Here is a 20,353-nt window from a genome sequence, read left to right as displayed (position 1 = left end):
CTAATATATTTATAAACAGCTTTTATTGTTTCTTATATTTATTATACGTCAAAAAGGATTACAATATGACTGGCTTTTACTTTAGTTTCCACTAGATTTTTTCCTATAGACCATTTGATAAACTTCCAAGTCACACAGTGTTTTTAAAGATTAGATTAGATTGTGATTTTAAGCATTGACAACAAACTTCCTTTACCAAATATGTGGTGATATGGAAAGGTTTACTGTCCAGTCTGGCTTGTTTTTACCCAATCTCATGAATAGATGTGAGTCGATAATTTTGCTTTAAGTTGTAGGGAACACTTCAGTTTAGTAAACAATGAACGTCTGGATCGGTCGAGCAGATGGTGTAAGAGCCTGGAATATTTCCTTAATGACAAACAGGGTAAACCATATACCTTCTTAAATCTAGATAGTCTTTTCTCACTTATTCCACAGAAAGCTCTAGAAGTGGGAACTCGGTGTTATGTGAGAAAACACTGCCGGGCAGGAATGATGAAAGCAAAGCAAAAGAAATGGTTAGCCCTTTGTGTGGCTGTGCAGTGAGTTTCCCACTGTGTATTTCTTATCGCAAGTTAATCTTTGTGCCCTTGATCATATCTGTTGAGTAGATTTGGTTGACGACGGGCGGTCACCAGTCTCGCAGGCACTCCTTTCTCATTAGTTCAGTCCGGTGTGGGATCCTACAGGCAGCAAGGTTGAAATGGAGCGCTGCCCCGCTGAGCAGCTTTGTTTAAACAGAACCAAGCTGTATTACCCAACCTAATGGAGTCTCCAACCCTGAGCAGTGCATGTATTTACAAGAGATTATCTGCTTCTCAATGTCAGCTATAGGGCAGACTGAGAAAACAGGAAATGAGAGAAGCAGAACATTCTAAATAGTGCACTCGGCTTGTTTGCCGAGACAAAGGTGCTGTTTGTGATTCCAATAGGAAAACAATGTAAGTGAAAAGTATAGAAAAATGTTGTTGCTGCCAGTTGTCATCAGTGTAATAACACATTACAACACAAATAAAAATATCATTAGATAAGATGAAGATCAAAATAATAAAAAGTACAGTTTGTGTTAGCACTAGTTAGATTGAATTAGATTTCATAGCTGTTTTAGAGGTTGATTGCATAATGAAGTAATTCCCTTAGTTTTTCAATCCAACATCGAAGCTGTTAGAATATGACAGAGAACGTATTGTGGGGAGGTGGGTGGTTAAGATTGTGAATGTTGGAGCGGAGTTTACTCAGTAGCTTTTTTTCCACCAGGGATTTTTTTAAACAAACTTGCTCAGCGTGTCCTCGTTACTGGATCTGTTTTGGCAACTTCAGCGAGGAAAATAGTTCCGGGGAAGAGCATACTGACATATCTTCAGCATCTTGTTGAACGTTTCAAACGATTCAAGCTGTTTCAGGAACAGGAGTCTCCTCATTTCTGTCACGAACAGTCTCTGTGTTAGATCTCTGCTGCATAAATCTTCCTTCTTATACATAATGACTGCAGCGTCCACTTTTCCTCCTACCACTGACACCCAGGTTTAGGTGATGTCTTTCAGACAAGCTACAAAGTCACCTAATGGAACTAGGTAAAATCTTCTAAATAGAACCAACAGCAGCTGGGCCATCTATTTCTGCCTGTGATAAGACTGAAATTTTGGTGTACAAGATGAAGAAAGAAGATGACAGACGTGTCCCCTCTGGATTGCCCACCCTAGTGACCTCCATGTCAGACAGAACATCTCCCAGCTGAACAAACTGTGGTCCGTAAGTCAGGTAATCAGCGACCCATAATATCACAGAACTGCACACACCCATTCCCCTGCATCTTTTCTACACAGCAGTGGTGGTTGAATTGTGCTTTAAACCAAATATTAAAGGATCATAATGTTTCCACCATCATCCAGTATGGTTTTGTTTAGGTCTATCGTTGCATCTCCTACTTCATTGTAGGGTAAACAATCTTTAGACGGTCCAGTACGTCCTTAGTCGGTGGTCTCCTCTGGGTCAACATAAGCCTCTTTAGTGTGTGTGTTCGATGTTATGACTGGTGGAGATGCATGACACAAGTTCTGCTCGTATCCAATTTATGTGAAAGGATTTTAGTGAAAGAATTGCTGACAAATGCCCACAAAGAAGCCATGGGGAGAACAATCTATTCCTGAATAGAATTGAGTCGTTTCAGAATTATCCCAAAAAATACACGGCTGTTAATAATTTTTGTTTCTGATGGTTCAAGAAGAGACTTTTTGCTCTACTGGAAATCAATATCAATTTAACAAACTCTGTATGAACAGGATCTGGAACATGGTCTTGTACTTTGATTCAGCTAAAATATGGGAGGACACAGCTTCTTTAAGTCTTTAATAATCTGTTTCATTTTAGTGTTATAGTTGTGGCCTGATGGATTTTATTCTGAGCTCATCAGATGTTCCAGCCAATCACCACATCAAGGTGGGTTTTTCAAAGCAGGTGGGAAACGCCCTCTATTCCTCTTGCTGGCTGGAGGGCTGGGTCCCATTGATTCGTGGCATCTGTTGCTTCCGCTTGGGTCTGTCGGCAGAAGCCCCTGGGTGTCGGATTGCGACACGATCAGGGTTCTGTCATTGTACGATCAGTTTCTCCACCCGACAGCTCGCCCCAAGTGACAGGCAGATATGCATCTGGTGTATAAGACTGACTGATCGGGCTAGTGTTCTTGGAGGAGGATTTGAGTGCTTGCCCTCTAAGAACCCGCTGCTGCTTTGCTTTACCTACATTGGTTATTCATACCGTGCTGTAATTTAAACACTTATTTGATTGGTTATTATTATTATTATTATGGTCATTATTGTCAGAGCCCACTAGATGGCGGTCTCTTTACTGTTCTAATGAAACATCTCATTATTTGTAAACTGATGGCGCTACCTACTGACAAACAATGACAACTTGTGAAGGAGAGTCGCTATTTTGTTTAATCATAGCCTCACTTTGAATGTGGACAAACAAATACCTTACATACATATACTCTGATCAACTTTGTAAACTACTGCTGAAATGACTTCACACCTGCTTCAAATACATCCATCTCTAGGAATTGTTAGGGGTGCAAATGATTTCGATGATTTTATATATATTTTTTGTTAGACTAAAATTAAGTTAAGTTAAAGGTTACAATTTTCAGTGTGAGAGTGGGCTTCTGAAACACAAAATGAATCATTTTAGGGTTTCAATGCATCATAACCAGGGATGCCAATAATTATGGGGTTCTCTGTATTTTAATTAAACTATGTCCTTTAAACTATGTTACACACACACAATTTTGCATATCATATAACATAAACATAACATAACATATCACTATTTTCGTGTACCTTAGTAGAAAAAAGCAGTGCTGAAGCTCACATACAATGACAAGATTTGGGGCCAATTAACCTTTGAAACAGAAGAGAAGTGTGACAATATAAAAGGATACAAGATTTAAATTTGTAGAAAGGTGACATTCCCGGCCCTACAAGCAAATCATCACCTTAATGCTTAAAGCTTTTTTTCTGACAGGGCGTTCAACCTGCTCTTACACTCCGCTTTCATCATCTAACAGCTTCCTGGCAGAGAAAGAGAGTTTGTTTTGGACTTGACCGCCATTGATTTGTCTCCATCTGAGGCTAGTGCACTGCCGGTGCACTTTACATAATGTTTTCAGACGCTCTCTCATCTCCAACCTAAAAATTCACACTTGCAATGCACTTACTATTCTGCCTGCCTAAGCAGAAGCAGAAGAGAGGGTGGGGGAATTCTCATCTTTGCATCTTTGCGATCACTACCGGTCGCAATAATATCTTAGTGTTGCATTGGGCTGACTTTTCATTGGATCCTCTCCCCCCAGAAATGTTGTCAACAAAGACTATCTCATCAAACATTTGCTCGGCTCCCTCTTACATATGGTGAGATTGGGTCTTCTTAATCATCCAAAAGAAAAAAAAATACAATTTATCCTCCTCTTTCCAATAGTGCTAAATGAAAATGTGAAGGTGAGCATTAATGCTAACATAGCATCTGTAAGCAATTTGGCTCGCAGCGTTTGTTTTCTTCTGGGAGCAAATGCAAGGAGCTTAACACAATTCCATTTAGCAAGGTGGTGTAAATCAAAACGGAAGGCTTGACTACAAGCAGCAGCAAGTCACTTTGCTGTAGGTCTCCAGCTGCACAGCGCTGCGCAACACTCAGCACTAATTCCTCATAATGCATCTCCCTGTTTTAAAACCTTGACATTGAATGACGGCACTGGAAGATGATCTAATCATATTTTCCCCTTTAATCGTCTTTGTCCCGCACTGGGATCAGACTGTAGCAGATTATTTGCCATATATTACAATTTGTAATCCCCTGTTTATCTCCATAAATATAAATAAATCAAGGTGAAACCACATGAGGCTTGGCAGCACTGCAACACCGAAAAACAATGCAACGTTTCATTGATACGGGATAGCACAGGCAAAATATCTTGAGTCATTCGTTACTTGCCTGTTCTGCAGTTTGCCCTGGTTTGTGCTTGATGCTTGACCCCGTTTGTAAAGTTGTTAATCATATGAGCTGATAGCATGTAAGCCCATCTGCACAAGCGCTTAGCCTGAACATCACACCAATATACAGGCGTTGATGAAGCATGCACATAAGCACTGTTTCTGTAACGTTGCAAAGCTTTTGCATGTTGCAATCCTTGAGTGTTTTAGAGAAGAATATTGTGTATACTTGGGTATTTTATTTACCCGTTTTTTTCTGCAGATAGAAGCAACTAGAGGACACATATTATTACAGGGAACCACAAAGGATTATTGAACCTGCCCAATTTTTGCAGTTGTTGACCAACATCTTCAACCTGTTTTCAAAAGCACGTATTGTAATATTAAAATTTATTGAATGAAAAAACTCATTCAAAAGCCTCCATTTATTGTCCTTTTCTTGGTTTAGCCTGCAACTCTTTCAATCCAGGCTACGTCCCCAATCCAACCCCTTCCATGAACTTTTAAAATGCTCACTAATGAACATAGCAGCATCAGGGAGTAAATCAATCTCAGATTGCGGCAAAGGCAAATACATGAAGGAATTTTTACTTGTTTTTTATAGAGATGAAGAAGAATACAATATTTCATTGACTTAAGTGATTTAAGCACCGTATTTTCTGCACTCATAGGCGCACCGGATTATAAGGCGCACCTTCAATGAATGGCCTATATTCTATTTTTTAGGATAATAAGGCGCATAGAATAAAAGGTACAGTCAAATGTTTGACTGGGGTTGCGTTATGCATCCACTAGATAAATCTGTGCTAAAGGGAATGTCAACAAAACAGTCAGATAAAGACGAACTTTTCTAAGCGTTCAATGAGGTTTAAAAGGCTTCAAGCAGCAGCGCGCGAGACTGGTGTTGTGAGTAGACAATTGTTGAGCGAGCAGCAGTGAAATTGAGTGCGTGTATGACAGCTAGAGCGAGTGTGTATGACTAAATAAGGTAATGATAAATCCATCTAAAACAGTTATAAAAGCACTTCCAAGACAACAAATCTGTGGTAAAGTTTTCATTCATTTAAACCTAGCATGATTGACAGCCAGGCTAGTGATTCATTGACCGCCTGCCAGCGCTGCTGGACTTCAATTATGTGTGTGGAAAGCTTCTGTAATTAAAAGGGTACTGTTGGTCATGTGCAATACTTTTAACTTCCAACATGTTCCTGCCCTTTGCATCTTTATCCAATCGACCATTAAAACCATTATATTTAAACTTATTTTAGCCACTCAAACATGGTTGTCTTGATGTGCATACCTGTTCTTATCATCACATGACTTTCATCATTTTATTTTAACTTTAAAAATGTGAGTTCACTTATGTCTCTGGCTGACATGATTAGCAAATTAAGCCTTTTTTTTTATCCATCAAACTCTCTTTCACAATGTAAGAGCTATTTTATTCTGACGTCAATGACACTGCTTGTCATTTTGTTTGAGGAAAATGGTAATTTAAGGGTTATGAAATATTTCTGTGAAATAACAACAAGGTTTAAAAAAGTGTGAAAAGTGGTCAAGGATGGGATAATTTAAAGCGGTGTGAATGTACGTTGGATTTTGAGGACAACGATATGAGTTGGGTGCCCTGTATGTGTCAGAGGTAAATAATAGTGGAGCGAGAGTGATTTATAACCAATTTTTGTGGTGTATAAATGGGCCTATTCTGGAACTGTATTAATCGTGATGGGTTCATGAAACTGCTTAAAGCAATGGCTATATTTTCAGAGATGATAACATGAAGTTTGCAGGTTAAAAAATGATTTAAAAAATGTCGTCTTCACTGACTGGACGAAAATATGACTGACTTGTCAAAGAAGATGATCTTCATTTGAGTTCAATTTATTTAAAAGGACAATCTGCAGTTACATTAAAAAGATGGCTGCACCAGATTTAGCACAATGCTACTTTCCATCTGTAGTCCTCTACAAAGATGCAGACAGTTCACATAATACATCACATTAAAATAAAGCAAAAAAAACAATAATATACAAAAACACAGTACAATCTTATAATGTCATCTGATGGCCAAATACCCGCCTGGTACTATTAGTGCGAGCAGGACTGGTGGTGTAAAGGCCAGTCGTTGACAGCCCGTGAGAAGCGATGAAAATCGGCTTTGTTCCTTAGATCGTTTGGGAGCCCGTTCCATTCTTTTATGCCTTTGTATGAAAAGGCTGATTATGAGAACGCAGACTTTCTTTTGGGAACATTGCAGTGGCCCCTGGACCCTGACCCTAAAGCTGCTCGTAAGTTGAGAGCGTGGCTGTACATAGGTCTTTAGGGGAGGAGGGGCAGCATCATGCAGGACCTTTAAGTACCATATGGATATTGGAGAACCTTATCAAGTTGTCAAAGTTCAAGATTTGATGTTTTTTCAAGTATGTTGAAATGGTGGTAACGCCAAGGTTTTTGATCAAGGATTTTTAAGGCCTGGCTGTGCAAAGATCTAAGCGAGTTTGAAACTGGGTTTCGCTTGGGAACATGATGACAAGCAGTACAAAAATTTTAAAAAAATATCATTGCATAAAAATAACATTTTTCTGCTTCCAATGATAAGAATCTTCTGATGTGTTTTTCAGCACATTGCGGACCTTTTTCACATGTTTTTTGTGTGGATCCAAAACGACACCAAAATATTTTACTTCCTCTACATTTTTGAATGTGAAATTATTTGGAAGGACACTTTGGATTTGTATAAAGAAGACCATATCATCAGTGCACGTCAAGGTTCTAAAGTGCCTATTTTCTCAGTTAAAATGGAGCTTTTATTGAATTAGTAGTTCAATCCAAAGATAAAAGCGCTGGAGGCTTTTGAATTTAGGAATAAACTCACTGTTTCTTTGCCTTAAGAATTAATTAAAGATTAAAAAAAATATTTCAAGAGGTTTTATCTCTATGGCAGTATCGTTCCTGTACAACACTTGAAAATTGCTTCTCCTAAGCTTATTTTCTGTCCACTTTCGCCTCAGATCTATCCTTCTTCTCTTTTGTCTCCACTCTTGTCCAGTACACTTGTTTTCTCGCTCCCCTTTCACCTCTCATTTTTCTTTAAAAGTTTTCTTCCTCACATGGAGTCATTTCCTCTTGTTTCATTTCCCCTCTCTCCCTTTCCTCCATCTTTCTTATTTGATCCTTGTTTTTTTCTTTCTTTCCCTAGACTCTGCTCCTCATTTTAATCTCCTTTGAAGCATCCTCTCCTTAACTGTTCTCAGTCATTCTCTCTCCCAGCTGTCAGTCAGTGGAGGGTAAATAAAGGAGAGGTTATGAAGGCCACCCTGTCTAAACCTCATCCATCACACTGCCACTTAATACCCACAACAGCTGTCACTGAGAGTTTTTGGTCATGTGTGTGTACGTGTGTTTGTGTGGGACATTCCAAATATCACATTTGTATTTGCTTTGTAAGCGGAAGGTAAAACCAGCATGTTTGGCGGCAGAACTTATTTTTTTTCTAATCTGGCCCATTTTACGCTGATCTTTTTTCATTGTGTTTTATTATTCACACTGCAACCGTGCTTTTTCAGCCCTTTTTTTGGCCTTACATTTTTTACTCAGTGTCCTTTTTCATAATATAGTATAGATATATAGTTCTTTTAGTTATGCACTGCATATATTAGTACAGAAGACAAAGTACTCTGCTGTAATCTGGATTGTGAACGTGAAGGAAAGCTCAGTAACTGACCAAAAGAGAAACCATTTTATAGTGTGGATTTTATATAAATGAGACGAACACAATTAATGACTATGAACCAGTACGTCCTGAACATTTTTCATGAGAAAATAGCTTTTTTAAGCATAAGAAACGACTGCGAAAGCAAACCTCAAAACAGAAACAATAATCTCCCCGGTGGCTCTCGACACAAACACATTAGATCCAAGTGAGTTCTGTGGTTTATTGCTGAAATAAAATACTCATGTATATGTTCCTAATATACTATTTTATTATCACACTTACTCACACAGGGCAAGACAATTATGTTACATAGGAACATGTTGGTGACTTTTGCATTGTTTGCAAACATGAGCATGCAACATCTGACACCCTGTGTGAGACTATAACCATCATATTTTATTCAGACAAAGATAGTGTGAATTCAACATCAATAAAAATCAAACAAAGAAAGCCTGTACCAACCCAGCTGCAGCTGTGGCTTAAGCTTGTTGACAATAAAATTAAATTGTTAATGAACTCAAAAACCGGGTACATGACTCAATGCTCCTTGTTTGACTGTTGACAAGCAGGCATGAGGAGGAGTCAGCATGTAAGTCAATTAAAGCTTTGTGAAAGATGTTTCCGCAAAAAGACTGTCAACTGAGTGCCTGATGTTTTTGCGTTTCCCTGAAGATTACTTCCAGCTTTTTGAGTTTGCATCTGGGGCATCAACTTCAGCAAGGATCCCTAGCTTCATTTTCCATCTTCATAGGGGAACTCGAAGCAGTCTCAGACCAGCTGACGGACACAGCTATACTAGCGTGTCTCCCCTTCAGTCTTCTACTACTGGAACATGATCTGCACACCTCACTAACAAGCAGACCAGGAGGCCGCCAGATCAGAAGCCCAGGCACCTCATCTGTCTCCTTTACACACTGAGCAGCAGCGACTCTACCTCCAGTGTGACCTCGCTTCTATGGGAGAGCACATTTAATGACCGTAGGTGAGAATAGGGACGTAGTATATCAGTACATCAAGAGCTACCAAAGGATGGTTGAACGTCTGCATAACGGCAATAACCAATCTGCCTGTCGATTTCACCTTAGTTTCCCTCACTCATAAAAAAGACCCCAAGAAACTTAAACACCTTCACTTGAGACATAAGATCTCATTCCCAATCCGGAATAGCGCCATCACTTGTGTCACTGATGCACGTATTCCAACATTGGTGGACAGCACTATAGCAAATCTCCACAAAACTATAACTTATAAACTTTGATGATGAGCATCCATGTTTCACGTAAGAGTTACATGTGCGCAACCCTTAACAGAAAATAAAAATCAGCAAAATATTTTTGCCTGATCAAAAGTCTTATTACAGAATAATTGCCTCAAGGTATGTATGTGGAAGAAGGACCATAATATGTTAATTCAGCTTGGAACAATAATCCAACAACAGGCTTTTATAAATGATGGGTCTCATTCATTAAAACGTGAGTAAATCTACATGGAGATTTGAACATATCTGAATTCCTGAACCACACAGAAAACTTAGATCTGATTGTAAAAATGTGTGTATGATGATGAATACCAAGAACTTGTCAAATCAGAACAGATCATGATAATGAGTAATCAGCATGGATCTTATAAAGAGGTGCAAAAGAGAGAGAGGAAGAAACTTTTTGTGAAGCGGAGATATAAATATTTTAGGGTAAAAAGATTTTTTTTTTCTCTTTGTAGTGGGGTTAAGAACATTCTTTATAATTTACATTTTTTGTAATGGAGTTAATAAATTATATTTTATTTTCTTCTGTAAGTAGTGGAGTTGTGACAGGACAGGCAAAGCGCAGGTCTGGAGGGAGGTACTGATGCCGTTAATCTTCCTAACATCCCTTTCCTATCAGACGATAGACGATCTTATCAGATCGCTAACAGACACACCGCTGTAGCTAAAGAGGCTCTTAGAGATAGAACATAGAACATATCCCAGGTGAAACGTAAATGTTTGACATGAAACTGGAGGCAAAGAAACGCACACACAGAAGATACACATCGGCCACGGGAGGAATGATCTCACATTTAAATATCACCTGCTGACAAGAACATTGCTCTTATTATTGGAGAGACCTCTATGTCAGTACATACACACCTGAGGATTGTTTATATTTTGGTACCTTAAACCAATAATTTTTATATTTAAATGTATATTTTTATTACCCTTTGATCTCGATTATTTATCATCACAAACAAAACCTGGATTTTAAACCTGGTATTATCCAACAAATTTTACTGAACATAATATATATATATTTTTTTTTTTTCTTATGTGCATATCGGGTTTTTCAAAGTCATCTGCATAATGTTGAATTAAAATGTAAATCTCCAATAGTAATTTACAGAGTTAGCAAACACTCTACACATGGTCGAAAGCAGTGATGCCATTTACATATTACCTAGTAACTCATTTACTTTTGTGTAACCCTTTTTTCAGTAGTAACGTAACGCATTACTGTTTCAAAACCAGTAATCAGATTTAAGTTACTTATTCAAATGAACTCTGCATTACCTTTTTTCCCCTAATAAAAAGCAATTAATTTTGTTGTCTTGCGTCTTGAGGAGTTACATCATGTCCGGAATAGTCACGTTTGACTACTCACGTGTCAAGTGAATAAATGTTAGCGTCACTCCCACTTGACAAGCTAAACATTAGTTTCCGACAACAAGCTGTCTGGGACGAAACAAATCAAATGGAATCTCTCATTTACATTTACGCCTAAAAGAGGAAAACAAAGGCTTCAACGCATTTGTTCAGGTGCTTGAACTGCACTATGTCATGTACATCACCTGTCAAAATAAATGACCACTCGATATGTTATTGACCAGCCACTTGCTAATAAGAACAAAACAGAACTGCCCATCACCGTCCGTCAAGCTAAACCTTTTACAAGACAAAGACCATCAATGACCTGATGAGCCAGACCACTATTAACATGGATGCAATGTTTAAAGGAGCTACACAGTCGATGGAGTCAAGCAGGACCTAACAGGACTCTCACTGTCACCAAGTAAACAAAGTTAAATTCAATTATATTGTGTTACACATCAATTACCCTTTAAGACTTTTTTAAAAGTTCAAATTGTCCAACTGAAAAGTTTGCACATTAAATAATTCATTATTAAAATGTAATTAAAATTATTAAATGTGTCAAACCACATCAGAATCTTTGTTGTATATGCGTTGAGTGTTATATATATTGATTGAATCAAATCTATTTTTTAATAGAATATTTATTGAAGTTATTTTAAGTCATAGTCTGTCTTCCTGTTATATTTTGAATATTTATCTTTACCAAGAAACACAACCCTAATTGAATTACTTTTCAAGTAAGATTTATTATTCTTGCATAAAAAACCTTTTTTTGGGAAAATGTGTTTTTAAGTTTAACTTATTAGACATTTTTGATGTTGGACCAATGAAGCGAGTTATAAAAGTAGTTGCTGTTGTGTGGCAAAATTAATTGTTGCAGGCAGCAATTTAGTAATTTTTTTTATTTAGTAATTAGTAATCAGATTACTTTTTCATTGTTACTGTGCAGACTTGTTTGTAGCTACGAAAAAAATCAAAGCTACTAAGATATTGCGAAAATCTAGTAAATTTCCTATTGCACATTTGTTCTGCTCACGTTTCATAAAATTACATCCAATAAGTATTAGTAAGTGTTTGGATCAAAATGTTTTCATCGTATTCTCAATCTTCGTCTTTGGCTTTCTGTTAGGGGATATGTATGGAATATTTTCATCACAGCTTTACAGGTCACTACTGCACTTTCTGGATTGAACTCTAGATATTTATCTTTTCAAAGATATACAGACACAAATTTTACAACAGCTTAGAGGGAGAAGTGGTTAAACTTTGACAGAGCTGGTAACAAAGTTTTGTGAAACGCAAGGGATGTGCATCACAGTTTCCCACACTTGTGAGTTTGCAGCTTCCATTACCTGTCAGAAGTCTCAGGAGAACCAATAGTGCCTGGAAACCAAGAAAAGCAGCAACTAAAGCACAGCGCTTTGACCATGAGGAAATATTGTTATTTTTTTATTTGTAATTTTTATAATTTATGGCTTTACAACTGTTGTCTTTTTGTTTGAAGGCACCGCCCTGAAAAAACTTTTTTTTTTGCCTCGACTTTCCCCCTTCTCTCTACATTTTACGTCTCAAAGCCATAGTCTTTTCAAGCTTCAAACTATCCTCTTACATTAGGAATTGGGTATATTTTTCACATTGATTACATCAACCCTTAGAGTATCTTGTGAAAGGAGAAGGTGACAGTCAACACTTCAGGTGATTCAGAGTCATGTAGAATTTTAGGACGTCCCTATTAATTTCAAAAACATTTCTATTACATTTTCTTTAAATGTGTGCTACCCAGAGATCTGGACTCTTTTACACTCAACTGCCAAATTGCAGCATCAAGCCTGGTTGATTATAACTACTTGTATTTCTTGTCAGAAAATATGCAGGATAAATGATCTGAATATTCCATAGATCTGATCATTCATTCACAGATCAAACATAAGAACAAAGATGGGAACGGGGTTAAAATCAACACCATGAAAATTTCAGTTGAAAGTATTCTTTACTATACACTGTGTAGCAGCGACGTTTCAATGGGAAAACACCTGAACACTGACAATTACGGAGTGCAAACACCATTTGAATGTCCCGAAAAAAAGAGAGAAAGAAAAGTGATATTTGAAAGGCATACATGAATAAAAATTATTATTTACCAGCAGAGTCAGGGTGTGTGGCTCCCTGATCATACACACAATGAACAAATGATGGAGCTTATTTTTCGACGGCTGTCCCAGGAGAGAGAGAAGGCGTGTGGTTCTCTTTGTGCTGAATAATGAGTTGATAGCGATGCTGCAGCTGCGTTCTCTCTGTTCATAAGTAGTTTGCATGCTGTAAATAGCGTAGTGATACTCCTAGTGTCAGTCCCACACCCACAATTGACCTAAAAACTTGGAAAGCCATTAGTATACATGCAAGGTTGCATTTCTAGTTGGGTTTCATTGCTGTCGTGGATCAACTTGACAGAGTTTGAGGAGTCAGGGGAACCATAAATGGCAGAAGCAATTAGCACATATTACATCACTCGGCTAACATGCCCATACATGGATACGGTATGAGACTGGTTGGCCAAAAAAAAAGGTACTTACAGAAAGGATTAGCACTGTAAGACATGTACTACTGTAAAAAATATTTTCTGAGCTCCCTACTGTACTGATAGTACTAGAACTAACTACTATTTTGCTTTGATCAAGACGTATCATTTAACTGACACGTAAAACAAATGTCACAGGCTGCCTTATTCCACCTTCGTATTATTTAAAAAAAACAGGCATTTCCTCTCATGGGACACTGCGGAAAAGCTCATCCATGCTTTTGTTATCTCCGGGTTGGACTACTGTAAATCTCTTCACATTTCTCCTGCACTTTCTCTGTACATTGGCTTCCAGTAGAATTTTGAATCAAATTTAAAATCCTTCTCTTAACCTACTAAGCTTCACCTTGTCTACTTCCAAAATACGAGAAAGACACGAACAGGATCTAATCCAAACGTATCAGTCTATCTATTACTTATACCACCTGTCTCTAAATGTCCTCAGTTACCACATCCTAGACCATCATTGATTGTCTTCCTTGTGTTCTTTTAATCCCGTACCTCAGACACTTCTAAGTTCCCGAATGAAAGGCGAAATTTCTTCCCAGAACTCTACATAGTCCAGTTGATTCGCTTTTAAACCTCTTGGATAACCTTGACCTGGATGAATGAGAACCTTCATGGACACACAGGAGGGATGTTTTTATTTACTTGTGATTTTCTTCCGGGCCACATGACATACTGGCTCTGAAAGATGCTCGGGGCCATGGTTGATAGAATCCCAGAGATGTCACAGATACATTTCTAATACTGACATATTAATATTGTAATAAACTCAAATATTTAATGATAATCACATTATATATTGTTTTAACAATGTACTGGTCACATTGTATTTTTTTCAAATGGTATAGTTCTTAAATATATGAATGAAAGGAATAGTATTCAATAATATCGTTAAAACACAAAGTTTAATCAAAACATAATCAATATCTTTCATTGACAGCTTTGTGGTCGGCTGTGTTGGGCCCAAAAACAAGGACATGAAAAAACTGCTAATACGGATATTTACAGGTGTTATTTTGTAACAGAGGACAAATACATGTAAAATTATCCATTGCAGGTTATATAATTTGGTGTCAAATATCCCTGCTTTAATGAGTTTCATAGTTTTATTGGGAATTCATGAGGGTCACATAAACAAAGGGTTGGTGGTGGGTCCTAAAACTGTAGCAATTGAGAGCCTGTGGTGTAAGATATGCAACATTTGTCACGTGTATTTGCCGCTGCTAAAATGATGAAATTGATCGGATACAATTAGTTTGAGTGTTGAACCGAAGAAGCCTCTGTGATGAGAGGTTAAACTCTGGCATCTGAATGTTGTGTTTTTCTTTCACGGATATGGGCCAATGGTCCAGAATCGTGCCCTTAAATCTGTGATCTATAAGAGTTGCTTGTTAGCATGACTTTGATTTTACAAATCACTTTTTCCAATTCACCCTCTAGTGGTGTTGACATATCTTTGGATGATTATTTTTCAAAAGGATTTTTGTGTGAGCATTCAATTTAAAAAGTGATAATTTGATCCAAACATTGTTCTGGAGCTCAGTGAGGCTTTGGCAGAAGAAAAAAAAACGTTTCTCTGTGACAGAGCAGAATCAATTCGCCTTCAATTTTGGACAATTACTTTAACTGTCAATCAAACCCACAAGCCCAGACTATATAAAGAACAAACATATGCAAGTTAATTTAAAAGTTACAGCCCTCCAGTTGTCTCCATAATGAGGTCGAGAAAGCAATGTGAAAGAGAATTCAACACAGGGGAAGGTTATGTAATACTCATTGTAACGAACTACTGCTTTCAGTATACTTTAGTGTTATAGTTTCTTTAAACGATGCGCCCCATTGTGCATACACAAGGCTGAAATTTGCAATTTCAGCCTGCTAAATATTCAATAAAACCTTTTTTACGGGCAGCAATGGCGCAAGCAGAATATATATAATAGGAATATGTTCCGTTAATGGTTTTTCTCTCTGCATCATTAAACTGGGCTCCATTTTGCTGTGAGAAGCCTTTCGGATGAGTTTTATTCTCTGTCTCTGGAGGGCTGCCAGCCCCAGGTTCAGCTAAAACATGAGGGAAATTGTCCATAAGGTGCAGTAAGATCATGTTTAACTACTCCTGCTGCGACAAGTCGGTTGGTTAAGTAACTGCGCAAGCAATATAGACAGAACCACAGAACCAAAAAATGTCAATGAAGTTAAATTGTGAGGAATATTATATAATAGTATTTAAGAGTAGGATCTATTTGCTTAAAAAAAATAATATAATGTTTATGAAATAATATAAAATAATCATAATTATAATCTTTTTACTTTTACTTAATTTAATTATGATCCTATAATATATCTATAACACACAGTGGGTTATCCTTAGGAGTAGAGTTGAGTGTTGAGAACAGGTTTAAGGTTGTCGCTCTCATAGCAGAGATGTTCTAGAAAGGTAAAGAGTGATCCAAGTTATAAAGTCTCAATCAAAGAGAGCACTCTGACACAAGGAGGTAATTCTTTCTTAACATAGTTTTAACTGTGCTTTTCTTTTGGTCACGGTGCCCAATGAATAGAACAATTGAATAGACTTGGAAGGTGTTATTTTTCACACGGATCACTCTTAAAAAATACTATCTATTTGAGGGTCAAATTATCATCTTCAATTTAGTAATAAGAGAACATATTAATATTGAGAAGATAAAAAGTATCATGAAGCAGTGTCATTATTTTTACTTTATTTTTAAATTGATGATGCCATCTGTTACTCTCAAAACAACATGACACTACTTCATGAAGCTCCATCAGCCTATCACTAATAAAAAGTAAACATAAACATAAAAACATTAGACATAATAAATAAGTAGTATAAGTATAAGTAATAAGAGTAGGGTTGTCACATACCAAAATTTCAGTAGACGATACCAATACCAGTAATATTTTTCTATACTTCGATAGTTTTCGATAGCATGGTACCCAAATTGGAACATAAGTATCAGTTTTTGTGGCAAGCCCAGTCTAGACACCACAATATTGAATTGCAGTAATGCCATGAGGTTCAACAGGTTTCTACATGCTCATGTGAAAGCATTCACAAAATATTGAGGTATAAATATTACCCAAACAGGTTTAGGATAAGAAACCGACATGCTTTATGGACCTTTGTAGTAATACTAGACCCTGAGAAATAAGAAACCACGGTGGATTAACAGCCACACCAGCCTTACTGAACGTCATACAGTCCATTTCAATAATGCTTGCAGAGTGGTCATTAATCAGCAAAGCAAAGAGCAGATGTTTGACCAAGCATTGGAAGGCTATTAAGTTTGATTGTGTCCCAAAGAGTGCATGTAATGTCAGACTAAATCCGACTAAAGAGCAAAAGCATAGAAGTTATTAGCTCATGTATAAGCGCAAGCAATAACTTAAGCCTTACCCTAACCACACACTGGTTCTTAATATCTTTGCTCGACTGGAAGATAATGACCTGCTGGCTTTTAAAGCTTGTGGAAGGTATAAAAGTCCAAAGGTAGTTTTACATACACATAATGATACACAATAAATCTAACAAGGATGGAGAAAGTGGAGTAAATTTGCTGTCAAACATCAGCAGAGAAGGCTGCGTGAGAAGAGTAAAAAGCTCTAATTCGACAAACAAACAGCCGATGGCAAGGTGAAGTGATCTTAAACTGTGATAACCTCAGACGTCAGGATCGATAGCAAACAGCGCTGGCAAAAACAGTGGCAGGTGAAATCCGGTTTCAAAGCAATAGATAGTGTTTTGGTTCTTACCAGGAACAAAGCTTCCCTGCACCACCTCCTTGTACGCCCACCATCCCTCGTGAATCTTTGGCAGATTCGGTTGTGCTGTTAGGGGGAAAATAAACAGAGTTAGAGAAAAATCAATCTCTTACATCTTGAGTCACTATGATAACAGAAAATGATCCTAAAGTAGGAAAGAGACACTTTCATTTCTCTTAGAAGATAAACTGTTATTGTACTCATCAGTATGTGTCTGTTTGTACAAAACTCTCTTTTAATAAAGATATTTACATTAGAACTTGTGCTCAAGCTCTGCCTACTGAAAAAGCTTTGTTGTTCTGGAGATAAAATCTACCATTCGCGTCACTCTTCTTAACTTTCTAGTACATTCACCCACCTGTAAACAGAAACACACAAGCACTTGACTCGGGTGCTTCGCACATGCTCGCTGTTCATCGAATGAATCAAGAGCCGAACGGACCCACAAAGACCCTAAAGCTGCCCAAAGTGCCTGCTAGAGTTTTACTCCGTGTCCCTGTCTAAAAATAGAAATATAATTGTTCTGCACACATGAATGATACAAATTAACAAAACTCACACAATAACATATATAATGAAAAATAAATAAATAAGAAATAAACAAATAAGAAAGGGTGGCTCTTTCAATATGCTAAATATTACTATTGCTCCACAAAAGCATGTTTATTTATAGCATGGTTGGGAACCACTGCTCCAGAACCAAAAATGTTGTCCTTTTAATCTCTTATTCTTCCAATAAACATGTCATACAATGCCCTTTGTGTTAAAAAGTTTTCCATTTCATGTGATATAATGTTAAAGTTCATTTGAAAAAAGTTCATCATCATCATGATACAGTTCACAACAGCACATCAATCTATATTTTTTCAGAGTAAATATTGCTGTCAGACAACGTGCTCAAGGTAGTTCAATATCTCTTTCCACCTTTGCTTTCCTGCTCAGCTCAGTTGTGCTCACACAAACAGCAGACCCACTGGCAAATGCTTCTCGATGGAAAAATACGATTACAGGCATATTAGTAAAGTGGCATTGCCTGAAGTGTTGGATTAAAAAGAATTACAATATTCATGTATGTTAAATTTACACTCAAAATGACATTTTTAAGACACTAAGGTGTGATGAAAGTATGTATGTGTCATGACCACATTTTTCCACAGCAACATATCTAGACCTCAAGCAAACAGTCTTCAATCTGAATTCTATGTGCTGACTCAATTCAGTGCATGACACACACCAATGGATGCGTACAGACACAAACGCACAAACATGTTGAAAGAGGCACACATTACTGGGATGTGATAACTCCCTCTGCATTAGTATGGAAATGCATTTTGTCATGTTGTGTGAGATGTGGAAGAAAGCCGCAGATTAGAGAAGGGGGTTAGGCTATAATTGAGGTGACTCAGTAAAGGTCTCCGTATAAAGAGAGTTGTGACCGAGAATTTACCCCCCACAGCCTCCAGGATATTGGTTTTTACACATCAACTTTTTTTCCCTTTCTCCTGTTATTCAGCCACATCGTAGGGTGGTGTTTATTTAAAAGGCTGGCGTTCTCCCAGCCCTGCCTTTAATAGATGTTTAAAAATCAATCCGATCTTTTTTTTCCTCAATGCAACGAATTGGAGGAAAGGCAATTGTCAGTTGCAGGTTGAAGGACAGTTCTTTAAAACAGTGCCTCTTAGAGAGAAGCAAGAAGTCAATATTGACTTACAGGTCAAATGGTTTTTCGAGTTAAGTACGTGTGTATTTTCTGACTTAAAAAATTAGTTTGGCTTGTGATGTGAGAATATAAGGTAAATCCAACATGGACTGGGTTTGTAATTTGGTAAAACATTCTTTAAACTTCATTCAACACGTGTGGGTCTATATATGTATACATTGATAAAATCACAGTTCAAACATAATGAATAGACAAAGAGACATTTGTAAAAAATTCTCCTGAAAAATGGATAAAAACCTTGTTTCACTTTTTGTAAGAAAGTACACTATTATTTAATCATCTTGATAAATTAATCACCCATGAATTTGTACAAAAAAAGTGGTTTGTACTGCAAGAAATGTGGAGGCAAGAAATGTGGAGCCAACAAAAGTCGCAAACATGTGATCAGCATGTGTTTATTGAGGCAATGTAAGAAGTATTGTAAATCATTTATTATATTCTTCCTGTAGCCTATATATCATTTGTGTTCAGTGTAGTTGCACCATTAATGAGCAGTTGTTTATACTCATCTTAAACATATGCAACAGCTTGTTAGCTTGTCCATTGATCTTATAGCACTGACTCATGATCATCTCTCACATTACATCTGATAATATGCCACAGAGGCCTGACCTTTTCCACCACTCTCAGGACTTGATCAGATATCATGAAGGTGGGGAGATTTTTCTTTTGATACATAATTATTAAACTCTTTCTAATGTTATATCATATAGTAAAGCATGACACAACATATTTTGGAAGGTTGGTGTAATCGAGTATCTCTTGTGGCGTCTATGAGACAACCAATTAAACATACAGAGCTTGGAATCTGGTTAAAGTGGGTATGGTGGGATGATCAAATGATGGACAAGGGAAAAAAAAGATAAATGACAACTAATAAATATATAATGATGATAATTTAATTTTTATTTTGGGTAATGTTGAAAAACATCAATTCTACCTTTTGTAGATTAACAAACGAAACACAAACAAAGTTAAAAAAAAACACCTACAACTAAAGTGTCACTAGTAAAACAATATAACTGGTAAATAAAGCTTTAAAACCACCATATCATTGCAATAATGAGGGGATAGAACAAGTGAAATGGCATCTGTTTGAGTCACTTTTCTTAAAATACTAGTAACACACAAAAAAGAAAACACAAGGATCAAAACAAAGCATGGCAATGTCCCTCCATCGTCTCCTCTTCATACTTTATGTAGTGAGTAACCCTAGTAAATTTGTGAGAGTAAAAGAGTCGATATAATAATATAATACTTAAACTAGGATTGACTTCCTCTACTGCAGGATACAGAGCAGGACCTGACCCAGGACGATTGATTAAGCATCTTTCTAAGAATAAGAATCTGCTTTGGTGAAGTGGACTTTTCTTGAACATCAGGAAGGTAGGGACAGGTTAGAAAAAAACAAGCATCCCTGCTCTGCTCCTCAGGGGGG

At 37.2% G+C, this 20,353-nt stretch overlaps 1 protein-coding gene across 2 annotated transcripts in view; it reads right to left on the bottom strand.

The window, feature by feature from the left end:
• ca10a (carbonic anhydrase 10 (inactive)a) overlaps nt 1–20,353 on the bottom strand; it is a 178,102-nt gene that overhangs the window by 135,921 nt on the left and 21,828 nt on the right. For both annotated transcript variants that reach the window (XM_087794657.1, XM_087794658.1), the window contains exon 2: nt 17,187–17,261. In XM_087794657.1, coding sequence (XP_087650783.1) covers nt 17,187–17,261 — 75 coding nt within the window. The remainder of the gene's footprint in view (nt 1–17,186; nt 17,262–20,353) is intronic.

This window comes from Callionymus lyra, chromosome 6 (assembly GCF_982586985.1).
Source record: "Callionymus lyra chromosome 6, fCalLyr1.hap1.1, whole genome shotgun sequence".
Taxonomy (NCBI): Eukaryota; Metazoa; Chordata; class Actinopteri; order Syngnathiformes; family Callionymidae; genus Callionymus; species Callionymus lyra.
The sequence above is the reverse complement of the archived record's forward strand: the minus strand, read 5'-3'. Positions and strand labels throughout refer to the sequence as shown.